The sequence below is a fragment of the Helobdella robusta genome (genome assembly GCF_000326865.2).
Source record: "Helobdella robusta unplaced genomic scaffold HELROscaffold_98, whole genome shotgun sequence".
Taxonomy (NCBI): Eukaryota; Metazoa; Annelida; class Clitellata; order Rhynchobdellida; family Glossiphoniidae; genus Helobdella; species Helobdella robusta.
Window position 1 is genome coordinate 19,929 of NW_008705554.1, and position 13,803 is coordinate 33,731.

Sequence of the window (13,803 nt, forward strand, 5' to 3'; positions counted from 1 at the left end):
GAACATAGACCAAATTTTAGTGGCGAAATTTTCCTTCATAAGACAATAACAATCAGCCGATGTTCAACTTGTAACTTCACTGTTCTTTAAAATGCTTATTGATACCAATTAAATAAATAAATAAATATATATATATATATATATATATATATACACATATATATATACACATATAAATATATTTATATATACATATATATGTCTGTATATATATATATATACATATATTTGTATGTATATATACATCTATATATACAAATATAAACATTACATCATCGTAATGAGAATAATAATGATTACTTTCGAACATTAAATAAAAGTACAGAAATAAAATAAGTTTTATTATTGATTATTATTACTATTAATTATTATCATTATTGATTATTATAATTTTTAATTATTATTATTATTATGAATAAAAGAAAAATTAAAATGTAAAAAAGTATTTATTTATTTGAGTGTTGTCACATATATTACATCAAAGTACCCATTGAATTCGAAAATACCTAAATATCCGAAGCATTAACTAATTGCCCGCTGTATACTTCAACTAAGAAATTTGAAATTTTAAGACGATATATACACATTCATATACAAGCACATACGTATACATACATAAAATACACATACATACATACATACATACATACATACATACATACATACATACATACATACATACATACATACATACATACATACATACATACATACATACATACATACATACATGCATGCATGCATGCATACATACATACATACATACATACATACATACATACATACATACATACATACATACATACATTCATACAATACTATACAAATCTAACCATAACTTGTTCATCAAAACGGGTTCATACATATATACATACATACATACATACATACATACATACATACATACATACATACATACATACATACATACATACATACATACATACATTCATACATACTTATAATAGTTAATACATGTAAGTAGTACACATTATACCTAAATATACGACATACGTAATACCAACAAATACAAAAAAATAAATATACACAGAATAGATAAGTTGTAAATAATAAAATTACACGGTACTGTGAAAAAACGAATTTAAAAGAAACACATAGAACTATACACAATGATCTCTGATGACGATGCAAAGTATTTCAACATTGTTCTACGTATGTTGCGGTACTCTGTGCTTCAGTTATGTTGCGATAGAAAACAACAACCTTGTCTATATGCATACATTAAAATATATATGGACGTGTGTGTGTGTGTGTGTGTACGTGTGTGTATTTGAGTGTGTTTGGTTGTGTGTATTTTTGCATGTGTATGCTTAAATGTGTGTGTGTGTGTATGTGTGGGTGTGTGAGAAATAGAGAAAGAAAAAGAGAGAGAAAGAGATTGAAATGTGTACCCAAAAAATAATACAAAATATAATCAAATGAGTTACAACAAAAACTATTGATATACAATTCTATAACAACATTGATTCTCTACAAACACTGATTTTATACAAACACTGATTTTATACAAACATTGATTTTATACAAACATTAATTTTATACAAACATTGATTTCAAACAAACATTGGCCTCATACAAAAATTGATCTCAAACAAACATTGATTCATACAACTTTCTGTACAAAAAAAAAATAAACACGAGCAACCAACAGAGGAAAAAATAAGTCCAATGCAAATAATTGGACTACATGGCTCTAGCTCTGCATCGTACATGCTGGTCTCCTTATTGCAAATAAAGAAGAATATCTAGTGAACTGGGAAACGAAGAAGAGATAGACAGAAAGAGAGAGAGAGAGAAAGAGAGACAGAGAGAGAGAGAGAGAGAGAGAGAGACAAACAGAGAGAGAGAGAGAGAGAGAGAAAGAGAGAGAAGAGAGAGGGAAAAAAAGATGTAAAAAAAGAAAGGAAGAAAGAGAGGAGAGACTAGTGTGAAATGTGGATAAGAACAAAACGACATGACGAGAAAAAAATGATAAAGAGGGATCGAAATTAGAAATTGAACAGAAGAAACTTATTAGAGCAAAAAAATTAATCTTTGAAACAGTGGGGTAATGTTTTAAGAAATCATTGAATCGCAAGAGTAAAAATGATTTAGGTGATATTTTAATAATGATGATGATGACGACGATGATGATGATGAGGAAGACAACGACGATGATGATGAGGATGATTATGATCATGATTTGGACGATGTTTGATATAATTTTGTGTATGATATTGAAACATGGTGGCAATTATTTGAATAAAAATAAATGAAGAAATTGGCTTGGTCCGCATGCGGGTTTGACTTCGTTTGCCTTTTAAGTCGAAAGACAGTTTTTAAACTACCTTTCAAGTCTGTAGTTGATGAATTCAAATGCGCAAAAATAAGATGTAAATAGATGCTTGACAACTCGGCAGACCAATGTATAACCCAGGTTAAGCCTCCGTTGAAATCGGGAAAAAATAGAAAGCCAGAAATAAAATAGACTATTCAGAACAATCTTTTAAACTTAAGAAGATTGTTGGAGCGGTGCAAAGCACAAAACACGATGTAAGCTGGTTTCAAAATAGGTGGTGGTCAAAGATCAACAACAAAACAAAAAGTCAGATGATTATTGAAGAAAGACGTAATGAGTACAACAGAGAAAGAGTGGAGGCGTCAGTGGAGCAGAGTCAACAGGGCAGACGGTCGTCGTGGGAAGAAGTGTTGCAGAGAAACGTTAGCTGGAAAGAAATTTGAAATTGATTAATTTCTTCTTTGTTTAACCTTCCTAATAAGAGGAATGTAGGATCAGCTGCCAACAAAAGCAAATTTAATTCAGTAGAACTTGTTGGCACGGAACAAATGTACACTCTGTGGAGGTCACGAGACACTTGCGCACGTGCTGTCGTCAGGTCACGAGACGCTCTAAGCCACGGTCGGTACACATGGCGCCACAACAAAGTTTTGAAAAAATGCATAGTAGAAATGGTCTGTTCTTCTTGCAATGACGCCAAATTTCAGTTTGCGGGAAACACGAAGGTGTATTCCCCAAGAGAAGGACAAAGCAGTGACGTCAAACATGACCGAGTGAAGGATGGTATCTTAAAAAACGCCAACGACTGGGTTGTGTACACTGATTTGAGAGAAAGACGAAATTTTCCAACGTACATCCTCAAAGAAAGAGGCATGAGACCTGACATGGTGGTGGTGGCATCTGAGAATACGATTTCAGTTATCGTTATCGAACTAACTGTGTCGTACGAAGATAACATGCTCTGTAGCCAAGAGGTAAAAATTGCAAAGTATGAACAGCTGATTCAAGGTTTAAAGAAGAAAGGATACAAAACCAGGTTCTACACTTTTGAGGCTGGTGCAAGAGAAACAGTGGGAGCGTCGCTGTATGCACTTTTTAAAGTGTTGGAACTGTCAGACTGAAGAAAGTTATCAGTAGCACAGAGCAAGCTTCGTATTGGTTGTGGCTGGATAGAAAGAAAAAGGCGTGTCGGCTGAATTAGCAAGCCATGGTGTCCTATCACTGTAAAGCTGAATATAAAGCTGAATTTTGGCATAAATAGTAGATCAACACAGCTGAAAAATCAACAGTCATCGAGGAGCTTTCGAGTAATCAACGAACATACATACATACATACATACATACATACATACATACATACATACATACATACATACATACATACATACATACATACATACATACATACATACATACATACATACATACATACATACATACATACGTACATACATACATACATACATGCATGCATACATACATACATACATACATTTATATATACACACATTTACACGAATTTACATGCATAAATTTGATTTTTAAATTCTAATTCTATTCAAACCTTCTAACAAAAATAAAACTGAATCAAAATTCATATGAAATGTATGACCAAAAATCTTTAAAACAAAAACTTATCTCTAACTGGGAAAAATACAAAATGCACATGGAAACGAACAAAGCAGACAAACAAATTGAAAAACTGCAAAACATACAAAACAGACAAGAAATAAAAAAAAATAATGAATTTAAATAAAACATTTAAATGGACACAATAATAAACAAACAAAAAACATTTATGTGAACGGTGGATCGAACATACAAAAAAAAGAAACTTAAAATAAACACACATCGGAAAAAACATCAAACAGACAAACGAGCAATTAATTATGAAAACAAACTAGCAAACAAATTTGTGAAAAAAAAACAAACCGCGACCAAACAAACAAACAAACGAACATAAAAACGAACGACAATCAAACAAGTGAACAAACATACAAAAAGACAAACGGACGAACATTCAAACGAACGAACAAACAAATGAGACAAGGGCCTGTTGAGATTGCCCGGAATGATCAGACCACATAAACCAACCAAACCATTTAATGTACGCTATTTGACCTCCGAATGTACAAAAGGTAGAAAAATTGCTGGAGAGGAAACTCATTTAAAAAAAAATAAAAATCCTTTTTTCTTATAAAAAAGCTTTTTCAAAAACATGATCAAAATTGAAATTCGCTGTAAGATATAAAAATAGATAGTATTTTTTCACATGGTGGTGAATTTCTGCAACTTTAATTCATTAATTGTAATTAGAATTGAACCAAATTATTTAAAATAAATTACATTAAAATAAATTAAATTAAAATGAGATAAATTGAATTAAATTAAACTAAAATAAACTGAAATGATTCCCAATTTTGTTTTTAGTTAACGAATTCAAAGTCAACCAATTTATTTATGTCTTTAGAATATACTCGGGTGATTTTTGTTGCTTCTTTAGTTCAGAAGTTGGTCTTAAGTTATTTATACATAAATAAATAAATGTTTACTGTTACATATATAATGACAATTGGTTGGTGAAAAAAAGCTTCTTATGCTATATATGCAAAATATAAATAAATGTTTGTTTATGAACTGAACAAACCTGATGGATAAACAGAAGTTTGTCATATGAAAAATTAAAAAACTATTATACAAATTGAATAATGTTGTGGTAATTTTAAACAACTGTTACATTTATATGTGTTTGTGTGTTTGTGTATTTGTGTAAGTGTGTGTATGTGTTGGTGTGTGTGTGTGTGTATTTAAGTATGTGTGTAAAAATGTGTTTGTGTGTATGTATGTGTATATGTACTAGTGTGTGTGGGTGTTTGTATGTTTCTATGTGTATGTAGGTATGTGTGCGTGTGTGTGTGTATGTATGTGTGTGTGTGTGTGTGTGTGTATTTACGTATGTGTGTAAGTTTGTGTGTTTATCACTTAAATTAAAACACGTTAATATCAAAAGCGTTTAAAAGCAAATTATTATTTAGTTACCCACCGGTGACGTGAATGATGAATCCAAAGATAAAATTATGAAAAATAAAAATGAAACACATGTTAGTACCGACGTGATCGTCATTGTCGTAACATTAATTAACCAAACATCACCAATGACATCAATTTATCCATCAACAGTTACATCAATCTAACCATTGACATTATCAACTTTAGCCTCAGTTCAATTACCAACTGCAGGGTGTGGGCAAACTTTTTGCTGTGAGGGCCGCATTGATAACTATTTTATCTTTGAAGGGCCTCTTATGTATTTAAATAGCAAATTTTTTCGACCCAGGGGAAAATATTTATAAGATTTAATGGCTCTATTTTTTTAGTCATAATGTCTGGATGACGACCGTTTTTTTCGCGGGTCGCCTAAAATAGCCTCGCGAGCCGCATGCGGCCCGCGGGCCATAGTTTGCTCACCCCTCTGATCAACAGCATCGTCAATGACATTAATTCAATCATCAACAACATTTTCAATGACATCAATTCAACTGACGACACTATGAACTATAGCAGAGGTAGGTAAACCACGGCCTGTGGCGGCCCTCCAAGCCATTTTATGCGACAGGCTAGGCCTTGTTAGTGTTTTGGTCGTCAGCCACAAATGAACATCTTTAAAAAAAATTACCCCCCTGGTCAAAATTAGAAAGGTTTGCTTACCCCTGAATGAATGAACTATATTATTATTGGACAGAATTACAAAAATTTCAAATTAACAAACAAACAACAGAGCCATGAGTTCGTACGGTACGCTGTTTTTATCATTACAATTGTCATTAACAAACAGCATTAAGGACAATCATCATCAAACTCAAATTCTTCATCATCAACATCAACATCATCATCATCATCATCAACATCATCATCATCATCATCATCAACAACATCAACATTATCATTAACATCAACATCAAAAACACCTCCACTTCATTCCACTACAGCAGCAAAGGAACGTTATTATGATGATGATGGTTGTTATTGATGTTGTTGTTGATGTTGTTGTTGTTGTTGTTGATGCTGTTGATGTTGTTGTTGTTAAGCAGTCTAACTGCACCGGAAGTAGGTGGCAGACTGTCATAGCAACGAGTGCCGAGGGTACGCCGTCCTTGAACTTGACCTATATTTCAAAGAAAAAGAAATTCATTTTGTGATTCGTTAAAGTTAAGATGGGTCGGTCAAATAAATAAAAAATCAAAATTATCATTTATGGATAGAATGGATGAATGGATGGATGAATAGATGAATGGATGAATGAATGGATGAATGAATAGATGAATAAATGAATAGATGGATAGACGGATGAATGGAAGAGTAGGTGAATGGATGAATGGTTGGATGGATAAATGGATTAAAGATCAATTTATCAATTTTCATTTATTTTCGTTATTTTCTAAAATATCAACATTGTTCTATAGACTATGATAATTTTTATTAAATAATTTGTTGATTAATATTTATTAATACTTATTAATTAATGAACGATTCTACTAACTTGCGATAAAATGATTTTCGTTGAGATTCTCGTTCACCTAGCGAATGGAAAGGAAATTTAGAAAATTTAGAAAAAAAACTCTAGCGAACGTTTTTTTTAATCAGCTTAGATCATAACCCATCTATAAAATTTTATATTTAAAATTGAGAAAGCTAATTTATTTTTTAATTGTATGATTAATTTGCAAGCAATGACAACAAAATGACATCATCAATTTGCTTGATAATTTAGAATAATTTATAAATAGCTTATATGTCATTCGCCCATTATTATTTTTGGAGGATTGCATTTTTTCAACGAAGGACACTATGCATTTCAATAGCAACAATATATCATAAATTGAAACAACAGCAACCCACAACAACTACAAAATAAATTACAACAACGGCAATAACAACAACAACAACAAATAAACTGCAACAACTGCAACATCACGTCAACTTTTTCGAAACAACTAAGAACGTAGAATAAATCATTGGAACAAAACTTCAAAACGTTGAAAACATCAAAACCATCGACAACAACATCCGCTACAAGAGCAACAACAACAGCAACAACATCATCGACAACAACAACAACATCAACAGCAACCTGCGGACGTATGAATGTTAGTCTCTGTTGCACGTTATAAAAATGTTGAGGTGACGTCATGATGGGGCACAAGATGTTGCGAGTATTGTTCACGTGCTGTTGACGAAATTGTTGATTGTAGTCATCAATGAAGTTGTTGGAAATGTTGTTGTTGTTGTTGTATTTTGATCTAAAAGTTAGAGTAGAGTAATTGGTGTTGTTTTGGAAGTTGTTGTTAATGTTAGGATTGATGATGTTGTTGTTAACGTTGCTGATGTTATTTGTGTTAATGTTATTGTTGTTGATGTTGTTCATTTTGTTGAGGTTGCGCTTGAAATTGTTGATGGCTTCATCGTCGAACGGAGGTGAAGGTGGTGGCGATGGCAGATTTGTTGCAGCAACAATGTTGTTGTTGTTGCTGTTGAATCTTCTCAGGATGTTGTGTTGTTGTTGCTGCTGCAAATGTTGCAGATGTTGTTGTTGTTGAGCTTTGTCTGACTTGATCGGAGAAATCAGTAGGGTGTTCGAGGAATTCGGTGGTTTGTTTGTGTCCTGTTGGGTGATGTTGTTTTTGTTTGTGTTGTTGTTGTTGTTGCTATTGTTATTGTTGCTGTTTTTTGTTGTTGTTGTTGTTGTTATTTTTTGTGTTGCTGTTTTTTTAATGTTGTTTTTTGTTGTTGTTGTTTTTACAGTTGTGTCGTTTAAGTTGTTGGTTTGTTAACTTTTGTTGTAGCGAATGGTAACCATATTTCATTAGCGTCAGCATCAACAACAACACAAAAATTGGAATGAAATATATAATTTAAAAGTTGAAAATAAACGTTAAAAATATTATTTATTCATTTCGTTTATTGAATAAAAAAATGAAAAAAACAAAGCAAAAAAGGAATCAAAAATCAAGAAACGAATTTAAAAAATTGAAAATAGATAAATTTTTAAAATAAAAAAACATGGCGACGTTAAATCTCCAATTCAAACGCGCCTTGGAGACCACTTGCAAGTTAGATTTGAAGATTCGCGAACCACTACGAATAATGAAATGTTGTCGGTTTAAAGATGAAATCTTCTGATAAGACATTGCAAACGTCATCGCATGTATATTAATGCAAATAACATCAACATAAACTACATTAATAGAGAAATGTCAACCCGAACAAACTACATTAACAGAGAAAACACCATCAAAAATTACATTAATGCATATGACACAAGCTTAAATAGAAAGCTTTGTTACAGAAAACATCAACTTAAAACACAAAATACAGTGTCACGTCAACAAAAACAACAACAACAACAACAAAATAAACAACATACACTTCGTCAACAATAATACAACATCTACAACAACAGCGGCAACATCAACAACAACAACAAAAACATAGTTTAAAAAAAAAACAGCAAAAAATTATAAAAAAAAAAAAAACATCAATAACAACAACAAAAAACCATTAACTGCAACAAAAACAACAATATCAACATCAACAACAACAACTGCGTCAACATTATCAACAACAAGTTGTCAACAACACTCATTACATCACAGCAACAACATCAACAGCGCTATTAATATTAATAATAAGAATAATAAACTCATAATAAAATAATAATAGTAGTATTATTATAATACGCTAAAAACGACATCAGCAGCAACAAAAGCGACGACATAGACGACGACGACAACCACAAGACGAAGAAATTAATGACGCATAATCTAGATTATAGTAAGAGACACACGATCGTTGCCTCGAGCCAGCTTCCACCCATCAACTTTGAAATACTCAATGATTAAATTCATTTTGTTAAGTGTTTTCTCAAATGTCAGTGTTGTGGCCTGTAGTGGTTGTGATTGTTGTCGCCGATGTCGTTGCTGATGGTTTGGATTTGTTGTAGCTGGGGTTGGTAGTGTTAGTGGTGGTCTGTTGGTGGTTGTGGTGGCGTGGTAAGAGATGAGGTGAGTGGGGTGAGGTTTGATGTTAATATTGTTTTGCTTGTTTTAGTGTTGTTGTTGTTGTTGCTGTTGTTGTTGATATAATTTGTTGCCGTCGTCTGTGTTACTTACAAAAACTCGTGAAGACCGATTCAGTCGCCAACAACATCAGCAACGACAACAACGACAACAGCAGTAACGACACTCGCCTCACAAAACTATGATTTCACTCTTCACGAAATTCCAATTAAAGTTTGCAGCATAAATAGGTTTGTATGGATGAATTCGTTGGCTTCTCTTGTAGCAAAACCGAAACAACATCAACTATAACAACAATAATAACAACGATATCAATCCTAACAACAACATTACCAACAATTACAATAACAACAATAACGTTCATAGCAACAATAACAACAACCAGATAATAACAACAAAGATTAAAATAACAATGAGAACAATAGCAACAAAAATATCAACGACAAAAAATAGATGTACGTGCAACAACATTATCAACGGAAACAACTCTAGGAATACAACAACAAATGTAACAAAAATATCAACAACAACACCAATGGTAATGATCAAGAATTAGAAGGAGGAGGAGAAGAAGTAGAAGAAGAAGAAGAAGAAGACGATGATGTAATAGAAGAAGAAGAAAATTAAAACAACAATAAAAACAATAATAATAAGCATAAGAAAAAGAATAATAATTACTACAGCATCAACAACAACAAGTACTACTAATACTACTACTACTACTAATACTACTACTGCTGCTACTACTACTACTACTACTACTACTACTACTACTACTACTTAGTAGTAGTAGTAGTAGTACTTAGTAGTAGTACTACTACTACTACTACTACTACTACTACTAAGTAGTAGTAGTAGTAGTACTTAGTAGTAGTAGTACAGTAGTAGTACTACTACTACTACTACGCTACATGCCAATTCAGCAACAAAATGATTTTGAAACAACAAGCAAACAACATAACCAAAAAAATAAAAACACCAACAAATACAACAATACAAAAATGATAAAAAGTAATAAATAATAACAATAACAACAACAGCCAAAACAAAAATAATAGCAACAACAATATTAATAATAATAACAACAACAATAACAATAAACAACAACAACAACAGCAGCAGCATCAACAACATGAACAATAAAAACAACAATAATAACAATAAACAACAACAACTTCGTCATGATCTGAGACAGGAAAAGATGATTTTTATCAATCATAATGTATGTGTTGTAAGCTTATTCCAATACAAGAGATGGTTATGATAACGATGACGATGATAATGATGATAGTGATTGTGATGATGGGAATGATGATGATGATGATGGTGACGACGACGACGATGATGATGATGAAGAAGAAGAAAAAGAAGAGGAAGAAGAAGAAGAAGATGATGATGATGACGATGACGATGTTGGTGACGATGAAGATGAGAATGGCTATGATTAATATTATAACGCCTTTTATAACAATAATAACAATAAAAAATAGGAAATTAATAACAATAAAAATTATAGCAATAATAACAAAGAGAACAAGCAATTATATGTATATGTATATATGTTGGTAATAGACCATAATTTTTACAATATGTATAATATATAATCCTATATATCCTGCTCCATCTCTCTCGAGTATTAGAAGTTAAAAAGAAGGTAGTTCAAGAAAAAACGAACTACAAACATATTAACGCCAAACATTCGGAGACTGCCAGAAATACAATTATTGATGAAAATCACAGCAAGTTCGGCGTTAATTAGCTTCCTGTATAACTTTTCAATTTTTTTACGATCTAGTAAATCCTTGTCAAGCATCTAGAGTTGAATATCAAAACTGTAATTTATTTAAAGCTTAAGTGTCATGCTCATAATTTTAAATCGAATCATGGAGAATTTAAATTATCCAACGGAGTTGTGGGTGGGTATGCGTGGAGTAGTTTGAGTGTTGATGCTGAGCTGACTGGTTGACACTGATTCGTATAGGGCTCGTTCGGATGGGCATAATTGCTTGTTATGTTTGCTATTATTATTATTATTATTATTCATTATTTCTACTATTATTGTGTATCATCTTTTAAAAATGTTGCAATTATTCAAGCCGCCAGCGAGATGAAATCACACCTAAATAGAAACGTCTGCCGGTTCATTTTATTGTTATCATTCCTACTTTGTTATTTTCATTATTATTATTGTGAATATTTTTTTAAATAATTTTTATTTCCTTTATTTATCTTCAAATTTATACCACCTCTTTCTCTCTATCTTAAAAGAGGAAAAAATAAACGAAGCAATAACATCCATGCACTTACATCAGGGGCCTCTGAATGTCCTAAATTACTACTTCCGTGCCATAAAACACTACATTAACGTCCTGAGATACCACATCAACATCGTAAGATACTACATCGATGTCATATGATACCACATTCGTGTGATATGATACTAGATTGATGTCATATGATACCACATTGGTGTTATTTTTGATAACATTTTGATGTCATATAATACCATATTGGTGGGATATGATACTACATTGATGTGATATGATACTAGATTGATGTCATATGATACCACATTGGTGTTATTTTTGATAACACTTTGATGTCATATAATACCATATTGGTGGGATATGACACTACATTGATGTCATATGATACCACATTGGTGTTATTTTTGATAACACTTTGATGTCATATAATACCATATTGGTGGGATATGACACTACATTGATGTCATATGATACCACATTGGTGTTATTTTTGATAACACTTTGATGTCATATAATACCATATTGGTGGGATATGATACTACATTGATGTGATATGATACTACATTGATGTGATATGATACCAGATTGATGTCATATAATACCACATTGACGTGATATGATACCATATTGATGTTAAATGATATCTCATTAATGTCGTAAGATATTACATTAATGTTATAAAAAGACCATATTCAGTACTATAAAGTACCCTGAATTTTTACCATGAATTACATCTATCCGTGCTACGCTGATGTAAAAATGTTTTTGTTATTATTTGAACCATTAAATATCACGTCACATCTAAGCTATGTTTTTAGTATTAAACACCATTAAGAATACCAAAATTATGATAATTTATAAAGACCATTGTCAAATTCAAAAGGTTAAAGGTTAAAGGTTATTCTCTCTTTCTTTTGCGTTTGCTTCAGAGGTTTCAACGACAAACACACACAGCGTAGGTATATGAATACGCGTGCAAACCACGCATCATACACATTGCATATGATAGGCGGAGATCTCTTTGTATTCGAACCCAGTCATTGCAATAGCAAGACCAGGCGCCTTTAACCACATTGCATATGTTTATGACTTATGAGAACTTAACTAACGTAAAAAAACAAAAAACATTCATAAACATACAAATATATTTACAAACAATAAAAGCATGTATTAGCATATATAAGTATTTACAAACACAAAAATATTTACAAACAATGGTATTTTTATGTTGTATTATTATGGCTTCTTTATGCTATGTTGGAACTTTAATAATGTATTAATATGGAATTTTAATATTAGGTAGGTATATCGAGGGTATTTTAATACTATATATAAGGTAATGGACACCGAGTTAGCTCAGTTGGTAGAAGTGCCGTGTCTCGCACTGCTATCACGCGATGCCATGGTTCGAATACTGTCTGTTCAAAAACTCTAAGACCATCATACTCTTATGAAGTGGTGCTTGCGTGTGCTAACGTAATGTGTACAGCCGTCGTGTGGTGTGGTGTGGTGTGGTGTGGTGTGGTGTGGATAGTACAGTCTTTGAGACTACAAATATGCACGGACATATACAAACATACAATGACATTTGCAAACATACAAAAAAAGTACTAACATACAAAAACTTGTACAAACGTAAAAAAAACGAAAAACATTGTATAAACATACAAATATATTTACAGACTATAAGAACATGTGCTAGAATACAAAAATATTTACAAACATGCAAATACGTTCACAAAGATAGAAAAACTTTTCAATTTATACATAAAAAAAATATATGTAGACAAATATAAATTTATAAAATCATAACGAAACATAAACAAACAAACCTAAACATATACAAACACACCTACAAATACAAAAACAATCTAAACACAACAAAAACATGTGATGAAAAATTAAAAAGGAAGACTTGACAAAAAAAAAAAATCTGTAAAAAATGAGCCCTTCATGTTAATTTTTCAGTGACTTCGCTGTTTATTGTATGTGAGAAGACATTTACGTCTGCATAAATAGACACACACTCACACACACACTCACACACCACACACACACGCGTGTTTTTACATAATGTATATACACACATACACACACATACATAAATATACATAAATGCATACACATACATTTACACACACACACACACACACACACATAT

General features: G+C 31.8%; 2 protein-coding genes across 2 annotated transcripts; one reads left to right on the top strand and one right to left on the bottom strand.

Moving 5' to 3' along the window:
• Window positions 1-5,834: 5,834 nt before the first annotated feature.
• Window positions 5,835-8,156, bottom strand: HELRODRAFT_183057 (hypothetical protein; the record flags this gene model as incomplete). Its single annotated transcript, XM_009033769.1, has 6 exons — window positions 5,835-5,922; window positions 6,008-6,009; window positions 6,397-6,464; window positions 6,840-6,876; window positions 7,431-7,961; window positions 8,154-8,156. 6 exons carry the CDS (start codon window positions 8,154-8,156, stop codon window positions 5,835-5,837), a joined length of 729 nt encoding a protein of 242 aa, XP_009032017.1.
• Window positions 8,157-8,359: 203 nt separating this feature from the next.
• On the top strand, window positions 8,360-10,002 carry HELRODRAFT_183058 (hypothetical protein; the record flags this gene model as incomplete). The annotated part of the gene is made up of 4 exons (XM_009033770.1): window positions 8,360-8,409; window positions 9,054-9,130; window positions 9,530-9,588; window positions 9,868-10,002. The coding sequence occupies 4 exons, from the start codon at window positions 8,360-8,362 to the stop codon at window positions 10,000-10,002; spliced, it is 321 nt and encodes a 106-aa protein (XP_009032018.1).
• Window positions 10,003-13,803: the final 3,801 nt, after the last annotated feature.